This window comes from Rhinatrema bivittatum, chromosome 4 (assembly GCF_901001135.1).
Source record: "Rhinatrema bivittatum chromosome 4, aRhiBiv1.1, whole genome shotgun sequence".
NCBI lineage: Eukaryota > Metazoa > Chordata > Amphibia > Gymnophiona > Rhinatrematidae > Rhinatrema > Rhinatrema bivittatum.
In genome coordinates this window covers 186,298,400-186,325,034 of record NC_042618.1, presented here as the reverse complement: position 1 = coordinate 186,325,034, position 26,635 = coordinate 186,298,400, and the positions used below count along the sequence as shown (strand labels likewise).

General features: G+C 46.0%; 2 protein-coding genes across 3 annotated transcripts in view; one reads left to right on the top strand and one right to left on the bottom strand.

The window, feature by feature from the left end:
- The window catches only part of NOL8 (nucleolar protein 8), a 107,445-nt gene extending 105,313 nt beyond the window's left edge, over positions 1-2,132 (top strand). Inside the window, exon 19 of the mRNA XM_029599373.1 lies at positions 1,963-2,132. The gene's annotated coding sequence lies outside the window, so the exon portion shown is untranslated. The remainder of the gene's footprint in view (positions 1-1,962) is intronic.
- An 8,926-nt stretch (positions 2,133-11,058) lies between these two features.
- Positions 11,059-26,635, bottom strand: part of KPNA2 (karyopherin subunit alpha 2) — a 33,877-nt gene continuing 18,300 nt past the window's right edge. For both annotated transcript variants that reach the window (XM_029599368.1, XM_029599369.1), the window contains exons 6-11: positions 22,841-22,935; positions 16,728-16,991; positions 14,280-14,513; positions 13,107-13,289; positions 11,766-11,915; positions 11,059-11,460 (exon numbers count right to left, since the gene is read on the bottom strand). In XM_029599368.1, the coding sequence (XP_029455228.1) occupies positions 11,368-11,460; positions 11,766-11,915; positions 13,107-13,289; positions 14,280-14,513; positions 16,728-16,991; positions 22,841-22,935 (1,019 nt within the window). In that variant the 3' untranslated portion in view covers positions 11,059-11,367. The remainder of the gene's footprint in view (positions 11,461-11,765; positions 11,916-13,106; positions 13,290-14,279; positions 14,514-16,727; positions 16,992-22,840; positions 22,936-26,635) is intronic.

Genomic DNA, 26,635 nt, shown 5'->3' with positions numbered 1-26,635 from the left:
TGCCGAACAATGACGAATTAGACAATGTCGTTGACATTGTCTAATTCGTGAAAAACGAATGCACATCCCTACTCCTTTCCAGCCTATGCGCTCCTGTGAGCTTACACATCTCACCTGGAAAGTCATCTTCCTGTTTGCGGTCACCTCCGCTCACAGAGTCAGTGAGCTTCAGGCATTATTGACATATCCGCCCTTTACAAAATTCTTTCAGGACAGGGTGGTTCTTTGCATTCACCCTAAGTTCTTGCCTAAGGTGGTGACTGTTTTCCATCTCGATCAGTCCATCGTTTTGTTCAACTTTTTTCCGAGGCACCATTCCCACCAGGGTGAACGGGCTCTGCCCAGCCTGGACTGCAAGTGTGCTCTCACCTTTTATCTTGAGCGCACAGTAGCCCACGCAATTCTTTGTTTCCTTTGCCAAAAACAGACTTGGCATTGCAGTGGGCAAGCAGACCTTGTCCAACTGGTTGGCGGACTGTATATCCTTCTGCTACGAGCAGGCGAGCCTTCCACTTGCAGGTCACATCAAGGCACACTTAGAGCCATGGCAGCATTGGTGGTGCACTTTCATGTGGTCCGTATCACCGAGATCTGCAAGAGTGCACCGTGGAGCTCCATTCACCACCCATTACTGTTTGGACAAGGATGGTTGACAGGACAGTACCTTTGGCCAGTCTATCCTCCATAATCTGTTCCAAGTGTAAGAACCCAACTCTCCCTGCCTAGGGCCCATTCTGATTCTTTTGCCTCCAGTTGCAACCCACAGGGCTTCTGTTGTGCCCTTTGACACATGGTTTAGGGCTGTGGGGCCTGTCTAGAGATATGAGAAAAGTAACCAAATTTGGGAGGAGGAGCTAACCAATTGAATGGATAGGAGTGTACCTCTATTTGCTCACCTCTGCTCTAGGGCACTGGTTCCTAAACCTATCCTGGAGGAGCCCCAGCCAGTCAGGTTTCAAGGAAATCCACAATGAATATACACAAGATAGATTTGCATATCATGGATATTCTGCATATGCAAATTTATCTAATGCATATTATTTGTGGATATCCTAAAAACTAGACAGGCTGTGGGGTCACTAGGACAGGTCTGGGAAGCCTTGACTTACTGATTTAAGAAAGCAAATTAACTTACCTGTTAAAAGTGTTCTTCATGGACAGCAGAACAAACAGGCATTCAGATGGGTGACATCATCCGGCAGCATGGAATCAGCTCAAACTTTCTCCTAGACCAGATTTCTTTTTGTGTTTGGTGGGCAGGTGTGCCTCTCTCATCATTATCCTCTAGCAATGTGCAACTGCCTGGGGAGGAGGGCTAGTTGGTCTGCTTTCTAGCTTAAAGCCCTGGTATAGTAAGCAACTTCTCTTTCGCCATGGCCAAGTATTGCATAACAGCCACACAGATGATATGCTGCCCCCCCCCCCACTAACGGGTACTTATTTTATTTCACTTTTTTTTTTTTTTTTTGGTGCAACAAGTTGTCTATTTTAGAATAGTACTGAGCACCACTATTCTAAGCTATGGTGTACATGCGTGTACACAGGTCATAAACCTCACCTAAACAAAATATAGCATATATAAGAAATCCCAATATTTATATTAAACTGGTTCATAGTGTATAAGTTTAAACTTGGCATTTAAAAAGTTACACAAAAACAAAATTTTTGTACATACACTCCTTCAAATATTTGAAGGAACTTTGTTGAATACACTAGCCAAATTTACTGTCCCTTCAAGCTTCAGCTTCTAGGCAATGCTTTGTAAATAAATGGGTATTGATGACTTTGTTGGCACTTTGCAGATATTTTGCAGCAAGGTGGAGTTTAAGTAAGTTAAAATTATTACAACCACACTTATGTGATAAGCTTTAACTGGCAGGACTTGACATCCAGTGGTTGGAAACTGAGAAAGCTAGACTGTTTGTTTATTTTGATACTAATTTCCTTTTTTATTTTCAACAGCTATAAAAATAACTACACCCCACTGAAAGTCAACACAAATATCTGGGTAGAACAAGAGCACTCTTCCACCTTCTACTGTATCATAAGCCTGATCTTTTGATGATAACATTACATTCTTCCAAAAACATGTAACATCTGGTTGAAGTGTGACAACATTTAGTAAAGTGTTGGGGAATGAATTCTTAGCAGTACTAGATTTTTTTTAAATATTTAAGTATAAAGTATGGTAGGTTACTAGAGGTTGCAGTTTACTTACTCTTTGTGTGGAGATTACAGCTCTCAGTTAGAACATTTTCCATGTCACAAACTTAAGTCCAATGGCATAGGGGCATAGGGCAGTTTCATCAATTGTTTAAGAACTGGATAGAGGGCCCATTGTAGGGGTAGTTTAATGAAGATCTTTAAATTATAAAGTCCCTTAATCAATCTCACAATGAGTGAAGACTATAAGATTAGCTGACTTCTTCCTTTGTTATATATAATAAGCTACGGCTGACACTTAAGTGAGTGATTTTAACCCTGATTGTATCAGATGTTAGGTAAGGAAGCAGGTCTGATATGATACAGGTAAAGGGATTTTTCTTCTGACAGTTACACCATTGCGTAAACCTTACCCATTTATAGCTCTAAGATGTTCTAGTCCCTAATAGAATTTCATTCACATTATGAGGCAGATGAAGCAGTTGGATTAGTGCACATTCATCAGACAGGTAGTTAGTGCCAGAGACCATAGTTTGGTATGGAGAAGCATGGTCCTCTACAGAGGCAGGTAGATCAATATTAATGGCAGCTTGATCGATGGAGCTATTACAAGCCTGTAGAGTCAGGGGACCACATTTAACATATCAGTATCATTGTCTTTCCTCACTTACCAAATGGTCTTCAGTAAGAGAATTGGAGATTATGCTTAAAGGATGCCTTGGTTCCATGAAATGATGAAGCCTGGCAATAGCTTTGCACATAGGGAGTTTATGACTGAATAGTGAAGATGTCAAGCAGCTCTCTACATGCTGAAGAAGTGCTGTAGAATAGTAGCATTGAGAGACAGCATATGTATGGCTGAAGTTGACAGCTAAACTGATTTATGGGTATTGTTTTGATTTGGAATATATAGTGCTGATAGCAATGCTAAACAAAATTCAGATATTTTCAAACTGTTCAGTGTACCTTCATAAAGTTAGAAAGAGCCTGTTCCTCCATGCTGGCTGATGTAAGATATTGCTACTTGATTGGCTGCAGAAGCATATAGTTTGGTACTGCAGGTGAGATTGGAACACCTGCAGTCCCTTAGATATGACTCACTTCTAGAATAGTGATTTGAAAAAAGTTGATTCCTATGCTAACCAAATGCCTTTAGGGCATAGGGAGTTGACATGCATGCCACAGTGGTGATTTGATGCAGTAGTTAACAGTTTTTGCATTTCTAAAGGATGAAAAGCTTTGTCCTCAACTGTTTCTCTCTAGGCATCCTCCCTTGCAGACTATATAATGGAGAAATTACATACCTGAATTTGTTTTCCTTAATGTAGATGGACTCAGGACCAATGCATTATACAGGCCCTTGCTAGCAGATGGAGACAGGTTTCACAAGCTGTCATCACCCTAGATAGATCCCTACAGTAACCACAGGCCTTCACTATTCCCCTTAAAAGCCATTGTGGACATACTATTGAAAAAATTGATTAAAACAAACTTGACTAAAAACTGAACTGTACTCAAACACTAAACCCCAGCAAGATTAAAGAGTCCCTGCACTCCAGGGTTTTATGCACCAAAGACATGAGGGTATTCTGCTACTGTTGAGGCAACTGCTCAGCCACCTCCAGCACCTGCATCCAGATGTCCTGCAAGTACTGGCAGGCAATGGGGGCAAGAAGCTCAATGCATTGAAACACCTTCCTCCCAAGAGCATCCATCACTCTAGATTCTTGTCCCAGGGGCATAGAGGAATAAGTCCAAAAGCGCTTGGCCCTCTTGAGAGTAGATCTGACCATTGACTGGTGTACAGCTGACATTTATCAAATCCAGCAGCCTTCTAGAGGTAGACCCCTGCCCCATCTGCTTATTAATGGAAGGGACAGAGGGGGTTGTTCCCACATCCTCAGTAGCAACTCCTTAAGGATCTCATGTACATGGACCACCATGATCTCCTCGAGGCTCCACGAATTGGAGGATTGCAAGTGCTTTCGCCACCCCCCTTACAAAAAATGCAAAGGTTAAGTCCTCAGGCAGAGAAGGTTCTGAGGACGCCGAAGTGTCATCCTCCTCACCCCCAGGGGTCATGGGGTTCTTTATCCTCACTGGAAGCCACAGGGGATGGGCCCCTAGTTGCTCAATCTTCATCCAGAGGTACAGGCACCAATAGAACTGGATGGGAGGCAGTAGGCCCCAGTGTCTCTGCTGGCCTTGGTGGAGCTTCCTCCTTTGAGGAACAACCACCACTGTATCAGAAGGGGGAGGCCTCTGTGCCGCACTGGGTACAGATGCTATCCCAGGAACAAATGCCAGGTGGTCTGAAAGCACAGATGAGTACACAGCTTCTCTAGAAGTGGTACGAGGACGAGTGGCAGGAAGGCTGTCTTCAATGTTAATAGCGGGCGAGACAGGCCACAGAGAGGTCTGAATGAGGTCCCTGCTAGGAAATCTAGCACCAGGTTGAGGTTCCATAGGGGCACCAGCCACTTTAGGGATGGTCGGATCTGCTTGACTCCTTTCAGAAAGCGTGAGACATCCAGATGAGAGGCTATGCTACCGCCCTTGCTCTTGGTACCGTAGCATGATAATGCAACCACCTATTCCTTAGTGGAGTTGAGAGACAACCCCTTCTGTAGGCCATCCTGCAGGAATTCCAAAATTCCAGGAATTTTAACTGAACGTGGGATAATGTCACAGTCCTCGTACCAGGCTGCGAATGTTCTCCAAATCCTTATGTATATTAGTGATGTGGAGAACTTGTGTGCTCTGAGTAGGGTGTCAATTACTGCCCCCGAGTATTCGCTCTTCCTTAGGTGAGTCCTCTCAATGGCCAGACTGTAAGAGAGAATAGAGCTGGGTCCTCAGAGGATCAGTCCCTGTTGGAGCAGGTCTTTGCATGTCTGCATACCAAGATCTTCTTGGCCAGTCCAGGGCCACTAGAAGTACTGGTCCCCTATGGTGTTCTCCCTTGTGGATGATTGTGCCCAATAGGGGCCATGGCAGGAAGGCGTATAAAACAGTCTCCTATGGCCAGGTCTGTACCAGGGTATCGATTCCCTGTGACTGGGGTTCCCGCCTGCAGCTGAAGAAAACTGGGCACTTGAGCGGTGGACCAGTTTGCTCCCCAATGGTTTACTATCAATTTGAATGCTGTGGTCGACAGCCTCCATTTGCCTGTGTCAAGACTTTCTCTGCTGAGGTAATCCACAGTGACGTTGTCCTTCCCAGTGATGTGGATGGCCAAGATATCTTGAAGATTCGCTTCTGCCCATGACAGTAGGAGGTCTATTTCCAGGGACACCTGTTGGCTTCTGGTTCCTCCCTGACGGTTGATTTATGCCACTGTTGAGGCATTGACTGACATTATTCTGACCGAACCCTTAGGCAGGCAAGTCTGACTGCTCCTGCTTCTAGGCGATTGATGTTCCATCCCACCTCTTCTTTGTTCCATTGCCCTTTGGTGGTTAAGCCCCTGCCAGTGTGCTCTCCATCCTCATAGGCTGGCATCTGTGGTGAGCAGGGTCCAGGTTGGTGAGGAAAGTCTCATTCCCTGGCTCAGATGGTCGTCTTGTAGCCACCATGAGGCAGAGGACTTGTAGGTAGTCCCATGCTGTGGAGCGAAGTTCGCTCAACAGGGTTTGACACTGGGTCATCAGTTTTGATTTCCTTGTCGGCAACAGGATGACCTTGTCTTGTTTGGTATCGAAACAGACTCCCAGGTATTCTAGAGATTGGGAGGGCTGCAGGCAACTCTTGTTTGTGTTGATCACCCATCCGAGGCTCTCCAGCAGAGTTTTTGACTGTTGGTTGCCTGGCGGCTTTCCTCTGGGGAATTCGCCCTGATCAGCCAATCGTCTAGGTAAGGGTGTACGTGGATTCCTTCCTTCCTCAGTGTCGCTGCCACCACCACTACTATGACCTTGGTGAACGTCCGGGGTGCGGTGGCTAATCCGAATGGTAGTGACGGTTCAGGATCAAGAAGCGTGGAAAGCGCTGATGTTCTTGCTGGATTGGAATGTGCATGTAGGCTTCAGACAGGTCCAGCGATGTTAGAAACTCTCCCAGTTGTATCGCCCTTATTACCGAGCATAGGATTTCCATGCAGAAGCGAGGAATGTTCAGGTGGCGGTTGAGCGCCTTGAGGTCTAGGATAGGTCTGAACATTCCCTCTTTCTTGGGGACGATAAAATAGATGGAATGATGTCCAGTATTTATTTGTGGTGGAGGTACCAGTGTTATAGCCTCTAAGGCTAGCAATCTGGTCAGTGTAGCTTCCACTGCCATCCTCTTGAAAGGCTTGTGACAGGGGGATTCCACAAACTTGTCCAGGGGAAGGTGGTGGAAACCCAGGTAATACCGCTCTTGAATGATGGCTAGGACCCATCTTTGGTAGAATAGGGCAAGCCTGTCCCCTATGACTTCTTCCTTTGGACAGGTCAGCTGATTTTCATTGTTGGGTATGGCTGGAGCCTGGGCCCAAGCTGGCTCCCCTTTTGTTGTGCTTGTTCCGAAAGGACTGGCTTTGACCTGCGGGGCAGGCCGCTTGATATGCGCTAAAGCACTGTGATCCTCTGCCCCTGGAGGTTCGGGGGAAGGATCACTGGTTTCTCTTATTCCTGTCCTCCAGTAGCTGCGGCAGTGGGGACTCGCCCCATTTGTTAGCTAGTTTCTCTAGTTTGCTTCCGAACAGGAGTGTTCCCTTGAAGGGCATCCTTGCGAGTCTAGTTTTGGAGGATGCGTCGGCCAACCAGTTTCAGAGCCAGATTTGTCTTCTGGCTGCCACAGCGGATGACACTCCTCTTGCTGCAGTGCGTACCAGATCTAAGGCGGCATCCGCGAGAAATGATAGCGCTGGTTCCAGAGCCTCCCCAAGAGTGTCGTTCCTGGTTTGCGCTATGCAGGCGCGTGTCACCACGGCACAGCAGGCCGCAATCTGTAAAGACATAGTGAAGACGTCAAAGGACTGTTTGAGGATAGATTCCAGACGTCTGTCTTGAGCATCCTTGAGTGCCACTCTTCCCACCACCGGGATGGTAGTGTGCTTCGAGACTGCGCAGACTATGGCATCCACTCTTGGGCATGCCAGGAGAGCTTTGGCATCTGGGTCCAGAGGGTACATGGCTGCCAGAGCCAAGCCCCCTTTGAATGTAGTTTCTGGGGCATCCCATTCCAGATCAATTAGTTGCTGGATGGTTTGTAATAATGGAAAATGACAGGAGGTCTGATGGAATCCCTCTAGTAGGGGGTTTGTCTTAGGTTCCCCTGAGGCACTGGTGCCTGGGATAGCAAACTCCTTTAAGCTTTGTGTGACCAGGTCTGGAAGGTCATCCTTGGTGAAGAAGCGTCTCATGGATCTGTGGGGCTCTATCCCCGGAGGGATTTCCCCTTCTTCCAGGGGTTCTGAAACCTCATCTGAGTTGTCCATGTCCCTGAAGGTGGGGCTTCTGGGCGGTGGAGTTACTTCCCTGGGCCTAGAGGGTCCCAGCCTGTTGGGGGGTCCTCTAATGGAGCCTGTGACTGTATTATAGGAGGCCCCGGTTGCATGAGGACGAAGTTATGCAGACCTTTGAAGCAGTGGCGGAGCCACGGGTGGGCAGCTGCCCACCCAATTTAGACCCAGGCCCACCCAACTGACACCGGAACTGCAAGGCTGTCGCGGGATCCCATCCCCGCGACAGTGAAGAGGACAACCCACACCTCGCGCCTACAACCATATGGCCGACCGATCTTCCTGTTGGGGGGGGGGGGGGGAGGAGGAGGAGAGCGGAAGCGCCACGCACAGCTTCCGCTTCCCCCCCCAGCAGGAAGATCGGTCGGCCGTATGGCTCGAAGATAGCAGGAGGCCAGTGGCTGCAGGAGAGGCCAGCTGATCTTCCTGCTCTGGGGGGAGGAAGTGGAAGCTGTGCGTGGCGCTTCCGCTCTCCTCCCCCCCCCCCCCAAACAGGAAGATCGGTCGGCCATACGGCCCGAAGATAGCAGGAGGCCAGCTGATCTTCCTGCTCTGGGGGGAGGAAGCGGAAACTGTGCACAGGCTTGAATGTGTATGTGAGGATGAGAATGGGAGCCTGGGTGTGTATGGGAGTGAGGATGGAAGCTTGAATGTGTGGGTGAGGATGGAAGCTTGAATGTGTGGGTGAGGATGGAAGCTTGAATGTGTATATATATATGGGTGAGAATGGAAGCTTGAATGTGTATATATATATGGGTGAGAATGGGAGCCTGGGTTTGTGTGTGGGTGAGAATGGAAGCTTGAATATGTGGGTAAGAATGGGTGCTTGAAAGTGTGTATGTGTGGGTGAGAATGGGTTTGTGTGTGTGGATGAGAATGGGTGCCTGTATGTGCGTCTGTGTGTGCATAAGAATATAAGCCTGGGGAGGGGTGAGAAAGTGAGAGCTTGTATGTGTGTCTGCAGAGAATGTGAGCTGGGGGGGGGGGGGGGGGAAAGAGAGCATATGAGAGTTAGAGCCTGAGTGTGTGAGGGAGTCTGTGAGAGAAAGCATTTATGTATATATGTGTGTGTGTGTGTGTGTGTGGAAGGGAAGAAGACAGTAGTAGAAAAGACACTGAAGAGGAATTAGGAAATGAGCGACAAGGGAAAAAATGGGAAAGAGAGACCAGGACCAACTGATTAGAAAAATACAAAGATCAGACAACAAAGGTAAAAAAAAAAAATATATAGAGATATAGAGAGAGATGTTAGCAATTTAAATATGTCATCTTTGGGAATGTGCATTCTTATATTTTTGTATTTTGCTCTTTAAGTATTCCACTGTTCAGACATTTTAGTTTCTCAGGCTTTCTATTTTGGCTTTATCTACATGTTTCTGTTTCTAATTTATAGTCTCTTATTTCTATATTAGGTAAGGGTCGGTCTCAGTTTTGCCTGTTTGTGACAGAAATGAGTATTTCTAGCATATAGTTTCTCTGTAGTAGTAGTCCAGCCTGTTCTGTTATTCCCGTAGGTGATGTATTAATGTTCTAGGGCCTGGTGTAGTATTTGCATTGCTGCTTTTTCATAAGGTTGCTGTTTGAATCCTGAGAGTCAGTGCTGTGATTGTTTGGCAAGGTTCCAGATGCCTCTTTCTTTGCAAGAGTTTGTTACTTCACAAAATAGCAGTGGAGGGTTATTTTTTGCTGAGATTACACCAGAATTTGAATTTTTTTTTTCATGTTACTTGTAATGTGAATTGCCGCAGCTTTGCACTGCACCTGTTCTGATGATTAATTATATTTTATTGTATTTATGAAGATTTCTGGGTTTCTGCAAAGATGGTTCATGAAAGAATACATTAATTTTTGTTTTATTATATGATTGGATTTGATTGTTTTCTATACTTGAAATAATTGAAGTAAATTATTTTAAAGTTTCATACATGACACATAATGGCTGTTGCAAACTACTTAGAAAGCCATTCTAGGGTGCAGTATATGGCATTATTTATCAGTAAGAAAACTAGTAGACCTGCATGCCTTGTGCCCACCTATGTTAACCTTGTGCCCACCCAAAAAATCAATTCTGGCTACGCCACTGGTTTGAAGAATTCCACCCAGGAGATAAAATGCTGGGTCTAGACTAAGGGGTGCCGTGTCCCTGGGGGGCCCTGCTGTGCAATGCTAGGTCCAGCATACAGGCTGGAGCCTGGTCTTGGCTGGGGAGGGCCATGAGTTGGATCCCCTAATGCCTCTTTGCATTGTATACATAGGGCCGTGGGCTCCTCATGCTGTGCCACTCTAATGTGGCATGCTGGGCAAAGGCCCTGAGCCTCGAGTTTTTCCAGTGGCACCATGGCTTGTGTGCGTAAAATGCAGTTGTGCACTCCTGTGTGCGCAGGTTTGGTGCGCGTGTACAGTAAGCACATGGCTATGTGCGCACAAGGTATTTGTGTGCACAGATCGAAACAGCGGACAGGGCGGCGAACAGATCCAAAATGGTGACAGCAACCACCTGGGGGGGGGGGGGGGGGGGGGGGGGGGGGGAGGGGGAGAGGAGAGTGTCTCCACATGGGAGGACCCTCAGATCTGACAGGGGGTCTAGCCCTGCTAGGGCAGATCAACCCGGTGGCACTAGTCCCAGCTGGCGACCTGTGTGTCTCCTCGCGCTTCGAAGACCGGAGACTTTAATAGATTTCTACCTTACCTTGTCTCGGCGTTTCCCGGTCTCGTTCCGGGTGGTCTCTGGCTGCGGGGGGAGAGGGTAAATACCTTCACCGCCGCGCTCGAGATTGCACCCGCTGCCTCTCAGCCTCACCCGATGCCGAGGGCTAGGTCCCTGCTGTGAGTCGGCTGCTGGACTGAGGCTTACCTCTGAGGGATCACGGTCACTTCAGGAATTCTCAACTGGGGGAGGGACCCACTGGTATCACCACAGGAGAGCGGGGCTCGTCTGTAGAAGTAAGATTTCTTCTCTTGGTTTTCTTTGGTAAAATTACTCTTAACGCTGTGCGAGCGTGCATAGAGTCCCTAACTGCTATGGAGATGGAAAATACTGAAGATCTGCACTTCCTGCAGGGGTATATGTGTTGGGACTGACATCAGATTGAAATCTGATCTGTCTCCAACTGCTATGAGTACACTATTACCTATTGGCCCTGAGTCCATCTGCTACACGCTAGGAAATGCTCACTTAAAACAAAATGTTAAAGGGTGATATCACAACCAGGGACCCTGTCTAGTCCCCAGTTTTTAATGAGTCAAGACAAGCTAGGTAGCACATGAATGGCAAACAAAAACTACCCTCGAGGTGGGGCAAGGGCAGAGACTGGAATCTTTTACCAAGTAAAGGATTTCTAGATATACACCACTTAGAATGCATTATAAAAGAATAATACAATAAATTTAACATTGTTAAAGACAGAGGTACATAACCCAGAGATCATAACCAAGGATAACTTACAACCCACTTCAGATTGCAGAACCAGCTGTATGCCATCTCCAGATGTGTTCTGGACTGACTTAGCTGATGTTTAATTTTAAAAATATTTACACAGTACACATTACATTCATGTTGAAGGTCAAGATTTACAAGCTTCACATTACAATATGTACATTGTTTTTAATCAAGCTGTTCAAGTAAACATCAACTGGAAAGGAAAGTGCTACAAGCCCACAAGAATAAGAACTAGTAGTGGAAAGAAAACAAGGAGGTAAGATACAAGGGAAAAAAAAAAACACACACAACTTCAAGATGGCCACAGAGCAGAAGTTGGATCCTAGAAATCAAAGGGCCCATTGTTAGCGTTTTGAACCTGGAAAGAGAAGCCATCTGAGGTAGATTCTGGTACAACACTTTGATCTTCATCTTCCTACAGAAGAATACAGAAACAATGGTCAGTACAAGAACATTAGGAAAAAATATCCATATAACCAGGTCCACTGATCATCAAATCATGTACACAAACCCTTGCCATTGGTATGTACTGTGCTCACCTGAAAAAAAGTTAGAGTTTAGTCAATACATCATCTGGGCATAAAGCCGGTTTCTATGAGCACCTCATGGCAATCACAGATGTAGACTTAACTGTTGGCAACCCAATACTGCTAAGCAAATTGAACCCTTAAGTCACTATTAACCTAACTGACATTACCATTCTGTGCCAACAGCACTCACCTCTGCTGAGAAATACTTTTCTATTATATTGGAAGATGCCTTGTAGATCATCTCATTTTCATGAGACTGGAGGGCTTCAATCCTATCTAGCCCTCCACACTCTTCCACCATGATACAAAGTTTCTCCGTTTCACCCAGTTTTTCAGCAGCCTACAAAAAAAATAAAAAAATAAATCAGCAACCATTATTAGACATGAAAGTATTCTCTTAATGAGATGTAGCAACTTAAGTGCATGAAAAGTGGAATATAAAAAACATATACATGCAAGTGTGCAAGCAACTCTGTCTTATTCACCTGTTGACTAAAGAGATCTGGTCTGTGACTCTGTATGAGTTAAGTGCCCTTTCATTTTTTTGTGGCAACTTGGGGGGGGAGGATTCACATGAAATTTACATTTAAATTAAGCACTTTCACATTTTTCAAATGATTTTTCTCATGCCTCATCACCAGCTTACTCTTCATTTCTCCCTTTTCTTGCTGTCTTCTACCCCTCAATTCTTTCCTCTTATCCCCATCCTGCAGTTTCATCCCGTGCCTTTTCTTTTGGAAGTCTCACCACCCAGTCCCTCAAACCTCAGGGCTCTCCCCCCCCCCCCCCCCCTTCCCATGCATGGCTGGGTTTCTCAGTCTAAAGATCATGGCAAAACTCTCCTCCTGAACTCCAGCCCAAGGAACACTGCCTCAGCAAAGCTGCTCACCCATGACCTGAACTGCATACAGGAGCCTTCCCGACAGCTACAGGGAGAGCAGAGCTGTTTGCAATATTTTCTATGCAATCCCAGAAATTTAGCCTCTCCTCCAACAATGTTTCAAGTAAAGATTTTTCTGATTATTCACTATATAGCTACCATAAGGAACCTGAATCTTGTTTAGTTACTGTAAAATGCTCAGTTAGCCAAATGGATTTTTAGTACTTGTTTCCTAGTAAAGCTGACCATGTTATCAAGTCCATGCAACAGAATTCACATTTGTAGACAGATAGGGACCATAATGCGAATGCTTCTTGGACCTCTGGAACTTAACAGCTCTACCAGCTCATATCAAAAAGTCCTTACTGATCTAAGCTAGTGACCCAGAAGCAAGCGCCTCCAAACACCAACACTAAGCTATCTAGTCCGCACGCAGTGAGTAAAAATTTAAAAAGAATAGCCACAAGAGGTAGTATTACCTGTGCACCCCCCCCAATATTTCCTTCTAATCACATCAAAGACTGGAACACCAGAACACACGTCTCATGCAGTCCAGGCCACAAGTAACTTACATGCACAAGATAGCTTATTCCGTGGAGGAAACTAAACAGACTAGTAATCTAGACAGGTGAAACTATAACAAGTTCTTACCAGAAAGATGTTCGTAAAGGCATCTAAAACAACAAGGACGGTCTTGCTATCCTTTGCAGTTAGGAGGTTGATCAAAGGCTCAATGACACCAGACTGGACGAGGTGCACAACCTGGTCAATAGTGCCACCACTTGTATAGTTAGTCACAGCCCACACGGCTTCCTTTTGGCACTTAAAGTCACCCTGCATGAAATAAAAAAATGTATATATATAAATAGATAAATTGCTTACCTGTTAAGAGGTATTCTGAGGACTGCAGGAAGTTAGTCTGATGTCACCCATGGGTGATTACTACCATCCTGCTTGTCCTTTGAAGAAAAAAAAAAAAAGCCTACTGAAGACTTAGCAGAACCCACTAGCAATACTGGTAACTGGCCAACAATCTCCCGGTATAACTGATGGTTTTGTAGAATACGGAGGCCAAATCTTTTATTCTAATGACTTGTTTAAGTTTGACCCTGGGAGAATGGGACAATTGTCTCCTGATAACACCCAGTTAAATCTAATCTTTCCGCAAAATAAATGTTCCCCCCACTCCCAATATCACAACAATTGCAGGATAATAAATCAAGTCAGACTCCAAAACGTTGCATCTGTTTCATAACCAGTAATTTTTGCAGCTCACATGTAACAGTAAAACTTCAGTGAAAAATGATTTTCACTGTTTCAAATACAATACAATTTATACTTGTCACAAATACTCCCATCGAGTTCTAGTATACTGCTTTTCTCTCTTGGGGTTCTATTAGAAGTCCCAGTTCATGTGTCCTAATTCCATCTTTTCCACTTTAAGCAGTGGATTATTCAATATGTGCCCTCCCACTCTCCTGTGTTTCTTAGCTACGTGATCTCAGCCATAGAGTCAACTCTGGATAGGATAAAAGGCTGTTTAGCAGGATTTAAAGAGTTAAGTAACCCTTTGAATGGACTTGACCAGCATTACTAGCTACCAGGATTAGGTTTGAAATACTGCACAATATAAACACACACACACTTATAGATACTATATGAAGGTCGATCCCATTGCCTCAGACAGCACCCCCTCCCCATCTCTTCATCCACACAAAAATAAAATAAAATCAGGAAGTCAGATAGGCTGGTGCCTGTATTTGTCTCCCTCCCTGCTGCAATGAAAGGAGATACACACATAGCAGTAGCTGAATGAACCCTTACCTTCTTCAGAACGTCCACAAGGTGTGGTATAAGCCCGTGATTCACCACTAACTGAATCTGGTCCTGCCGCCCTGCAGTGATGTTGGATAGTGTCCAAGCAGCCTCTTTCTGGATATTACTTTTTGGGTGCCTCAGTAAGCTTGGGAAAACTTTTAGGACTCCTGATTCCAAAACCACCTGAGTCTGCTCATCAGTACCGGTTACAATATTTCCTATTGCTCTTAAGGAAGGAGTCTGCAATAAAAGAAACCAAGCTATTTCATAGCATGACATGCTCTTCAGCAGTCTCTAAGAAGCCTTGCTCTATGTGCAGATCTTTAGCCTCTGTTCTTTATGGAAAACAATGCTTCCTCAAGTTACTAACTGGAAGTAGCACTCATTTTCATCTTCTAAAAAGACAGGCTAATGCAGTTTGACTACTCTTTGCAGCACCCAGATAGTGTAAAAAAACAAAAAACCCACTTCAATATTCATAAAAAAAAGTTCATTTAGTTAGAGTCCAGGTTAACTTGAATACCTGTTATTCCGACATTAGGCTTAGGTGAACGAGAAGGTGAAATTAGTTCTTACCCGATAGTCTGACTGTATTCAAGGAAAGGAAATTTATCAGGCCGATACAGTAAAAATCGCAGGAGAGCATGCAAGCGCCCCCTCTCCTGGCACATGCACAGGACACTCCTGTGCGCACGCGATACAGTAAATTAATTTAAATTAGGGCCAGCGGTAAAAAGAGGCGCTAGGAACACTAGTGCATCCCTAGCACCTCTTTTCGGACAGGAGCAGCGGCTATCAGTGGGTTTGACAGCCGACGCTCAATTTTGCCAGCGTCCATTCTCGAGCCCGCTGATAGTCACGGGTTTGGACCCGGATGCCGGCAAAATTGAGCATCCGGTTTTCAACCCGTGAGCCGCGGGTCTATTTCAAATTTTTTTCTACTTTCGGGACCTCCAACTTAATATCTCCAAGATATTAAGTCGGAGGGTGCACTTTCCCGGTGCCGGCAGAAACTAGCACCTACCTTTGGGTAGGCACTAATTTCTGAAAGTAAAATGTGCGGCTTGGCTGCACATTTTGCTTTCTGAATCGTGCGGGAATACCTAATAGGGCCATCAACATGCATTTGCATGTTGCAGGCGCTATTAGGTTCGGGGGGGGGGGGGGGGGGGTTGGACATGCGTTTTGGACACGCTAGCTTTACCCCTTATTCAGTAAGGGGTAATAGCGCGTCCAAAATGCACGTCAACACCGGAGCGCACTGTACTGTATCGGTCTGTAAGTCAGATGAACATGTTATGTCCACCAACCAGCAAATGGAAACAGAACAGGCTCGCTGACATCACCCCTTGTATGCATCCATGCTGACCTCAGCCTGCCAATATGATCTGTAACAAGCTAATTCTGGACAAAATGAGAACTTGAAATACAAATGTCATCCTCATTAGAAAAAATTCCAAAGAAAATGACCGATTTGTTCCAAACTAAAGAGCTTCCAAAACCCAAGGGAAATGCAACAGTAGAGTAGGATACAAGGGACAACAGAATACAAACTCACCTGCTTATAATCAATGTTCTGCAAAGCACCACAGTCTTTGTATCAACTTTTTTTTTTTTTTAAAACCAGGTACAGACTGCAGGCTTTGCACCTCTACCACCTGCTGGAGTCAAACACTGAGGGATTGCAGGTGGCACTTTAGTTTTACTGACACTGCCATATAACCTGTCTCCATCTGCTGGAAGGGAGGCAAAACCCAGGAGTCTGGACTGATCTGGGTACATACAGGGAAAGGAAGTTATCATAAGAACTAAATAAATATCTTCCTCATCATCCAGTCAGACCGGTCTAGACAAAAACAGGACATACCCAAACTACTCTTTACAAGCGTGGGTCTCTGCCAAACCCACTCACTATGGCAAAAAGCAGCCTCCCATCTAGAAGGTAATGCTTAAAAAAAAGTGAAGACCAAGTTGCCACCCTGAAAATATCTGACAGGCCGATACCAGATCTGTGCCAAGGCCCTGTCGCAGCTCTACACATCCTTGTAAGCCTATCCTGACTCTTAGGCACCGCCTGTCTAGATAAGGATTCACAGTCAATGCTATTTTACCTGCTGGCTGTTTGCAAATTAAATTTTTCTATTCACTTTTTTTTTTTTTTTTAAGCTCTGAGACTGGTAATCCATTGTTTTTGCATTTGGTCTTTAGGGACAAATTTAGGCCCTGTGTGACTGCTGGGCTTTGTGAGGGTTTCCTTTTCCTAGAAAAGGGAGGGTAGCTTGCAGGTAGTGTACTTGTCTAGAGGCAAGCAGGAACCTAGTTGGTGGGTGGGAAACTGGTAGTTTAGGGAGCATGTGTGCAAGTGGACCTTAGCAGTCCACAAGGTAGATCCCAAGTAAGTGTTGGGGGTAGTGCTAAGGCATTACAGCATTTTTACTAGAACATGTAGCTCACCATTATTGCCAAGTCACCACATCCCAGCAGCTTCACAATTCGTGGCACCAATCCAATATTCACCACGACTTCAATACGATCATTTGTACCATCTGTAAGGTAGGATATGGCCCAGCATGCATCTGCCAAAACTTCCTTGTCGTCATGGTGCAGGAGTCTGACCAGCGTAGGCAGGATCTGCTGAACAGTGTCGAGAGGGGGTGCTGGGTTCTTGTTCCGGCACAGATTTGACAGAGTCCAGGTGATATTTCGTAAATATCCAGACTAAAATATTACAGAACCAAGAACACCGGTAAGTCATTTTTTCACCATCAAGTTACTTTCACACAGATTAAAAAATGATTAATTTGAAAGCAGATGGTTCAGGTACTTCTAGTTTTAAGGATTAGTTAAGAAGTCTCCTTCCCCAACACAGGCTAGTTTGTTAGAAAAAAAACAAACATCTGTTATAACCCTGTGGGAAAGCGGCTCTAGCAGCGCTCCTATGAAGATTCCAGTTGAGTTGATGGGCTCAAATGGGACTTGGTAGTTTTATTTACATAGATTTTAACATACATTCCAAAAGAATTTTACAGTGGTTCGCAAGTGCTACATGCTTAAAAAGTGTACAGAAAAACCAAAATACAGAAAAAGTCTATTGAATGGTCTTTGGTACTGTAGACTGTCTTTGAAGGCAAGCACAAAAGAGAAATTACTTACCTGATAATTTCCTTTTCTTTAGTGAGCACAGGTTAATCCACACCAGCAGATGGAGACTGAACAAAGTTGATATTACGGTATATTATACACCTGCACTGACATCAGCCTGCCAGTATTCTCTGCAAAAGCCAACCATGGACAGCTATTAAACAACCAACCAAGTACTCAGTTAATAGGAAAACACCAACCTCAGACAATGAGTGTAATATCACTCACCTAGTGATTGGAACTGACGCTAAAAATACTCAGAAAACGCAGCCACTAAGGACAGCAATATCATCCGGCAGTCAAGGGCAGGAAGGCGGATTAACCTGTCCTCACTGAAGAAAAGGAAATTATCAGGTAATTAGTAATTTCTCCTCTTAGCATTCGGACAGGTTAATCCATACCAGTGGGATGTTCCAAAGCTACTCCTGAACAGGGTGGGAAGTTGCCAGTGATCCAAACACCTCCACATGCGTGAAGGCGGTGTCCTCCCAGGCGGTAATGCCTGGAAAAAGGTGTGTAAGGAGCACCATGTCGCAGAACAGCAAACTGACAGGAAACAATCTAATCTCCACTCATGACACTGCCTGAGCCCTAGTGGAATGAGCCCCAACCAAGACCAGGAAACGGCTGTTCAGCATCCACATGCACGGCCGGGGCTACCTTAGCCCACCCTGCTCATTCACACCATGGAGTAGAAACAGCTGCTCTCTGTCTTCCCGAGAGGTTTAGAAACCTCCAAATACCTCAAGATATACCCTCTTGACATCCAAGGTCCGTAGCAGGCTATATTTATCCACATCCCTCTTCCTTGTCCAGAGATGGCAGGGAAATAAATTGATTCAAGTGAAAATTTGAGGCCACCTTTGCCAAAAAAGTCAGAACAGTATGCAGCTATATTACCCCCAGAGTCACTCACAGAAACAGCTCCCAGCAAGAAAAAGGTCTGCAGTTCGGAGACTACACAGAACACATTGCTACAAGAAACAGTCTTCAAGGTAAGTAACCTCAAGGAGAGGCTGCACGGTGGTCGATAAAGGTGGGAACTGCCAAAAATCCAAAACCAGATTAAGACTCTACAGGACACCAGCAAACACAAAGGAGCACACAAAGATGCTTCACCCCTGTTAAGACCCAGGCCACATCCAGATGGGCAAACAAGGGCTCACCATCCAACCTCATAAACAGGCAAGAGCTGCCACCTGTACCTTCAATGAATTAAGGGCCAACTCCTTAATCCATCCTGAAAAAAAAAAAAAAAAAATCCAAAATGGAATCTGCAGCCTGTGGTCCCGAACCATTAGATTTGACCAGGGCTACAGACTTTGCCTGAAGAAAGGACTGCAGCCCTTGAAAAAACTCCAGCCAAGAAAGTAGAGGGAGCCATACCAAAACCAGGGGGCATCATTCCTGCGCCTGATCTACCTTCCTCGCTGACAAACCAGTTTAGGGAGCCTTAAAAACCAGGTGAATCCTCTGGCAGTTCCCCCTTTTCTATTCCCACATCATGCTGGGAAGGACCGGGCTTAGCAAAATCAGTCTGAGACAACTCTCCCTGAGCCTCCAAGCAGTGCTGACAAGGTAGACGGGATATAATCAAGCAGAATTCCCAAAGATCTTATACAAAGACCAAAGCAATAGAAGGGAATCAAAATCTAACAATATCATGTTACTGTATTATTTCACAAAGACCTCTTAACCCAGACAATTTATCAATAAATTAACAAAATATAATACACAAACCTTCCCAGCACTACATTTACAAGTTTGGTTTTTTGTTTGTTTTTTTTAAAAGCACATACATCATACCAGTCACACACTAGATTACAGCCCACACAGCCAATAAAATATATTGTAACCATTTACAAATACAATGCGTTCAGTTTTCCAAATCACATACAGATACAAAGTGAATCACTTTCCCAGAATTAGATACATATCATACAAATCTACAAAGAATACGCCGACAGAAGCCACTGTTTCACTGTGACAGCTTCATCAGGGGGATCTGTCAGTAACATCCATGTGTCCAGATCTCTTTGAAACATTCTGATAATGAATTCACAACAGGCTGGGATCAAGAGTGCTTTTGTAATTCCATAAGAACCTGCCCAGCATCCTGTTTCCAACAGTGGCCAATCCAGGCCATAAGAACCTGGCAAGTACCCAAAAACTGAGTCTATGCCATGTTAACCACCGCTATCACTAACAGTATTATCTACATCAACTTAATAGCAGGTAATGCACTTCTCCTCCAAGAACTTATCCAATCCTTTTTTAAACACAGCTACACTAACTGCACTAACCACATCCTCTGGCAACAAATTCCAGAGTTTAAATGTGCGTTGAGTGAAAAAGAACTTTCTCTGATTAGTTTTAAATGTGCCACATGCTAACTTCATGGAGTGCCCCCTAGTCTATTATCCGAAAGAGTAAATAACCGATTCACATCTACCCGTTCTAGACCTCTCATGATTTTAAACACTTCTATCATATCCCCCCTCATATCTCCAAGCTGAAAAGTTCTATCCTCTTTAGTCTTTCCTCATAGGGGAGCTGTTCCGTTCCCCTTTATCATTTTGGTCGCCCTTCTCTGTACCTTCTCCATTGCAATTATATCTTTTTTGAGAAGCGGCGACCAGAATTGTACACAGTATTCAAGGTGCGGTCTCACCATGGAGCGATACAGAGGCATTATGACATTTTCTGTTTTACTCACCATCGTAGGGTAAAGGAAAATTGGTTCTTACCTGCTAATTTTCGTTCCTGTAGTACACTGGATCAGTCCAGACAGCTGGGTTTTGCCTCCCCTCCAACAGATGGAGACAGAGAAGTTTGACTGACACTGCCCTTAAATTGAGTTGCCACCTGTAGTCCATTAGTATTTCTCTGTCTCCAGCAGATGGTGGAGGTGCAAACTCCTGTAGTCTGAAGTAAAAAAAAAAAAAATAAATAAAAACAAAGAATTCTTAGAAGAAGTCTACTGCCTCCCAGGGGGGTTGCTAGATCCCAGTGGGACCATCCTCCCTGGTATTAGAAGCGTTTGAGCAGAGGGTCAGAGACCAGGTAGCTAGTGCCCCCCACCCCCCCCATTCTGGCAGTCACACCCAGAGAGATACCAGGAAGCCCAGCTCACTCACCCTGCCGGGGAACATTGAAATCCTACAGCCAGGTAGGCTCAGGGCATCCCTGCTCCGGCGGCTGCTGCATTGGACGTCTCCTGTGGGGTATTTTTCCCTCTTAACCCCTGCCATGCGGTGTGGCCTGTGGTGCCACGTGATGCCTGTGCTCTGAGTGCCTCCCTGGTGGGGAGGAATCCCCCGATGGCTGGGACTGAGGAGTGGGTCAGCCTCACTTCATTGTGAGGATTCAGCTCCTCTGGGCCCTTGGCTGGAGCCTTCTCAGTTCACTCTGCATCCATGAGAGGTCTGGGACCAGGACTGAAACCTCCCTGAGGTCTGCCTATGGCCTGCACCCGGAGCCCTGCTCTAAAGGAAATGCCTTTGGCCTCAAAAGCAAGAGCGAACTGGCAGAAAACCTTTTGGCCCTTTAAGCTTGTTTTACAGTAGCTTCTGCTCCTTATCTCTGAGCTGCTTTATCTGCTTCAAGTCCTCTCCCAAAACAGAGCTTAACCTTAAAAGGCACAGTTGGGGGCACTCCCTTTGATGAAACATCCACAGACCAGTTTTCTAACCACAAGAACTTCCTGTGACACTAGAGACCATTGTCCTAGAAGAACTGAGGTGCGAGTGAGATCATAATGTGTTGGCCCCATAAGCTACCGCTACCTCTAAGCATTTTACCTGCTCGGACTCCTGGAGCAAGAGATCCCTGGCACTCTAACTCCTGCACCATCTCAGGCTTGCCTGAAGCATAAAACTGCTGCATACTGCAGCATGGATGCCCAGAACAGAGACTTCAAAAATCTTCTTGAGGTGCATCTCGAGCTTCCTGTCCTGCAGGTCTTTCAGAGCTGCAGTGCCAGCTACTGGAATTTTAGTTCTCTTAGCATCCACCTTCGGCACCCTCAAGAGCTCCAGGGTACCCTCAGGCAAAGGATAAAGCTTATCCATAGCCACTGCCTGACCATTCGTTGCTTCACCATTCTTTGGAAAGGAAAAGGTCTGGCCGGGCCCCTCAAACCAGCCACGACCAACTCCACTGTGTCCTGGGTCCACTCCTCCTACAGAACCAGTATTCCGCATGTCCCTGGCAGAGCTGGGAATAACAGAACCCAGCTCTTCCCTCTGAAATAGGCTAACGACCTTAGGATCATCCCCTTCCATGGCTAGAATCTTCCCAGGCTCTTCCTCCTGATCCGGACCACTGTTGAGAAGAGACACCAAGGGGACATCCCCTGAGGGCAACCCCTGAGGACAAAATCATCTGTAGTCCCTTGCATTGCTGGACCTCTAGCTTTACAGATCCTTGTGGCCCCCGGCATTTCAGACAACCTGGCACCCTTTCTGGCCAGATATGCTTTGTGCAATGAAAGGATAAAATCCAGAGAAAATTGAGAAGGTCCACACAAATCCCCCTCCAGGGAGAACAGGATTTCGCCCCCTCCCCAGGCCTAGAATCGACTGGTGACAGTGCTGGTGGGCAACCCCCACCCCCTGCTGCTCTCTCCTCCGCAGCTGCAAATGTTTTCAAGATGGCCACCATTCCTGCGCTTATCGGGAATGGGTCTGCTGCTTTCTCTATAGTGGCCAGCCACTATGCTGCTTAGATGCAGCCACAGATCCCCGTGAAGAACCCTCCCCACCGGAGTGGCAACGGGAGCATTGGCCACCCGTGGAGAGCCATGAGCAGCAGCCCATATGCAGCACGGCCTGGTGCGGCAGGTGCCGAAAACAGCAAACAGGATTGGGGAGCTGCAGGATTGACCCTACCTGAGCACCCTGCCTCCTCTTGCCCCCAGCAGTGGGATGAGTGCCACAACAAAACACCACTGCTTTTCACTTTTTTTTGTATAAACTTTGATAAGAAAAAAAAAATTTACTTTCCTGAAGGGTGGCAGAGGTTTCCCACAATCCTTGCTGAAGGGGAGGGAGCCAGACCACAGAGTCATCCCTAGCGTTTCCGAAAGAGCATGTATGGGGTCCCCAACCTCCCACCAGGACCTGTCAACCTCCTGGGAGGAAAGTCTGAACATCCAAGAATACCTAAAACCCTACTATTTTTTTTTTTAAACTCAGGTAGAGAACCGCAGGTTTTGCACCACCTCCATCTGCTGAAGACAGAAATATTGAGGAGATACAGGTAGCACACTGGGTCAAGAGGCGGTGCCTAAGAAACGGTCTCCATCTGTCGGAAGGGAGGCAAAACCCAAGAGTCTGGACTGATCTGGGTACGCACAGGGAACACATGCTGGTCTGGTACCGTAGAAAGCAAAGGAAACCTGAGGAACTGGGGAAGCTTTAACTTACTGGTAGTGAGAATAAGTCTGGGACAGCAAGCAGCGCCAGGAGGGGCTCAATGGCACCAAATTTAATGACCATGTCTCTGTATGCAGATCCATCACCTGGAAAATAAGAGCAGTTGTCAGTAGCAGAGTAAACAAAAACAGCAACAAGGGTCAACTTGACACTCCTCGACACTAAGCAGAGCCAGCAAAGTCCACCACCACTCAGTAGATATCAAAAGATCAGTTAAGCCCACCCACTCTGCCAAGTTGTGGCTGGCAAAATATATATTTTTACAGGCGACTACACTGGTAGTAAAAGTATTGCTAAACCGGCAATGGATTAAGAGGTGTCTTTACAAGGCAGGGAACAAGCATGTTTATCTAGTATTTTATTAGTTTAGACATCAAAACTAAACAAAAAAAATGAGCTAGTAAGATTGTTTAATTTGCAACTTTCATTGGTAACTAACAAGGAGAAATTTCCCTTTCTTGTTCATTTTTTTTTTCATTAGTCCTCCTAAACCAGTCCAGGCAGCACTTCTGGGTTGTTTCCCCTACCAGCAGATAGAGGTAAAGAGCACCAGTTTTACCTCTAGTGTGACATTCCCATTACTTAGGAGCTCTGAAAAAAATCCAGTAAACGATCCAAGCTCCGCAGTCAGACCCAATAAATGTGTGTCCTTTTTGTTTATGTCCCCCACCCCCCCTCACAATCAGCATAATTGGATAAGCAGGTTTTCCTGGTCCTCATACCCTTTAAACCTAACAGAAGGAAAGAACAGAAGGAAAAATAGACACCCAACTGGACTGTATCAAACAATAAACGACTAGTAAACCTAAAGGGGGGGGGGGGGGGAGAAGTCTTGCTTCCTGGGCAGTTCCTGGACTGGTATAGTGGGACTAATGGAAAGGAAGTTAAAAGCCAAGAGAAAATTCTCCTTCCATGTTGCCCAGCAGCACTAGTAGGATATACCAAAGCTCCCTTAATCTGTGTGGGATGAAGCAAGGGCTGCCTGGAATACACAACTCCGAAAGCTTTATCCTCCTTGGCCAACACTTCCAGACCATAACGCTTCAAAAAAAAAGTATACAGGGAAGAACAGGTAAGCCACAGGAGATTGCATGGACTTCCACCCATGAGAAAGACTGTGCTCTTAGAGTGTGTGCAGTGGCCCTCAGGAGGCTTCTTTCCAGCTATAAGTGGAAATAATCAAATTCCTTGATCCAGCAAGGCAGCATGGCCTTTGACACAGCCTCCCCTTTTTGCAGATGCCTGAAAGACCACCTGTCAGACCTATGAAACTTGTCACCTCCAAACAAATGAGCCACTGGCAGACATCCCAACATCTCAGAAATCTGAACTCATACCTATAGTTCTCGTGAGAAAAAGCCAGAAGATTATCTGACTGATATCAAGAGAGGAATTAACTTTCAGGATAAAAAGGAAGGAACAAGCCGAAACAATTGTAGACAGGGAAACAAGAGGGTTACTGCAAGAAAAGGCCTGTAGCTCCAATATCTGCCTGGCAGAACAATGGCCACCAAGACGACTGCCTTTAAAGTTCTTGAGAGAAAACCTGCTTGGACTCAAAAAGAGGTACAACCAGCACCTTCTGCACCAATGAAAGATCCCATTGAAGAAAAAAAATGCAACAGAAGAGTGGATGCAATCTTTTACACACCTGAGGAAGCTAGTGATAGGGCACCTCGCTACAGACACACCCTTCAGAGGCCCCCCTGTAGCAAGAGATGGCAACCACCTGCACCTTCAGGGAGTTCAAGGCCAAGCCCTTCTGTAGAAAGGCCAGGATACAAGGAATCTCAGATTTCCAGCAGGAAATCGAACAATCCTCAGACACTCAAATATGCACCACACTAATTTAGCAAGGGAAGTGGAAGTCTTTCTAGATTAAGAGTTTAGAGAACATGGAGGCAGAGTAACCCCTTCTGCACAAACATCTCTGCTCAAGAGTCAAGCTGCAAGAACAAACAGACCCAGGTCATCCATGGCCCCCAGACCATGTGCCAACAAGCTCAGAGCAGTCGGCAACCAGAGGGGAACTGCTACCCTGAGCTGCATTAATCATAACAGGGCCACAAAGATTACCTGGCTGCGTGCCATTTCCAATTGCGAAATACCCTGCCTATGAGATGCAAATACAAGATAGGGCGGAAGGTGTCCTCCTTTGGTACCACAAAATAGATGGCATACCTCCCTCACCCACTTAGCAGCACCGGAATCATGGTCTCCAAGCTTAAGCTTTGGAGAGTTCTTCTCGAAACAAACAGGGAATGCTAGAGAGAACATCGGGACTCCAGAAAGGCTTCCCTGAGCAGATGTGAAAATTCTAAGGTGTAACCGTCTCCGGCACCCACCGGTCAGAGGTGATCTTGACCCATTCCTTGTAAAAAACGGGACAACCTGCCCCCCCTACCACTTCTAGCAAGGAGTGGGCGAGCCTGGCTTCACTGGAAAGCCTTATTTCCTCCAGTCCCCTGGCCAGACCCATTTCTGGAGGACCTGCAGCAACCAGAGGAGAAGTCCCTCTCCTGGAACAAACCTCGAGCCCCGAAAACAGGATTGGGGGATGGAAAGATCTTATTGCCCTTCTTATCCTCCAGCACTATTTCCCTTGGATTCCTCCAGGAACTTCATCAGGTTCCCTTTTAAAAGGAAGGCTGCATAGCAGAGTCTTGGGACCACGTCTGCCAACCAATTGCATAGCCACAGACGTTTGCACGCAGCCACCATGGAGACCATGTTTTTGGCCAATGTACGTGCCAAATCATACAAGGCATCCACCACATAAGCCACCCCAGCTTCCAGGTGAGCCACCTGAACAGGGGAGAGTACACCAGGCAAGGCCTGTTCTTGATGCTTCAGGATCCAGCACAAGCAAGCTGGCTGCATCATGCTAGCATACACCACAGCTTGCAAACTCAAGGCTGACACCTCAAACATGCGCTTCAACTGAATCTCCAATTTGCGGTCCGGACATCCTTCAGAGCAGCAGACCCCGCCACTAGAACTGAAGTCTTAGTTACCACAGAGATCGCTGCATCCACCTTAGAAGTCTTAACCAACCTTCAAGCTTGCTTCCCAGGGCTAGAACAGGCCGGAGAAAGCATGGGGGGGGATCCGCCCACTCCCTCCCCCCATTGGCGTATCAAGGGCTGCATAATCCAAAATGGCCACCATTCCCACACAGACAGAAACAGGGGCCCCAACTTGCTCTACATCCTACCGTGCAGGGGGGGGGGAACCACTGCAGGAGAAGCCTTCCTCTTCTTCACAGTCAATAGGCTGGACAGCCCCTCACCACTAGAACGCAATGGAGCCCACAGACACAGCAAACATCCAGGAGAGAAAGAAATCCCTCCCCTGGCTGCCAGAACCGCACATGCAAGAGCTTCTCTTCAGAAAGTTCCACTACATTAAAAAAAAAAAAAAACAAACAAAAAAATCCACTTTAAAAATAACTCACAAACTCTCCTAGCATAGAACACAGAACTCTCCTACCAAAAAAAGATCAGCCAAACTGGAGACAGTAAAAAACACAGCCATCCTGAGCCTACAACTGCCTTAGCAGCCTTGTGAAAGGGATGATCTAGACTACCTGCTACATATCCGAGTGTGCCACCTGCAGTCCCTCAGTATTAACTTATACCCAAGCCAAGATAATTTATCAGAGCAAACTAAGCCCCTGAGATGGATACCCCTGAACTGGATAGCCACCAACCAAAGAAAACATGGAAACTCTAGAACAAGTTAATCTCAGATCTTTGAAACTCATCTTCTATGAACCCAAAGGCCCAG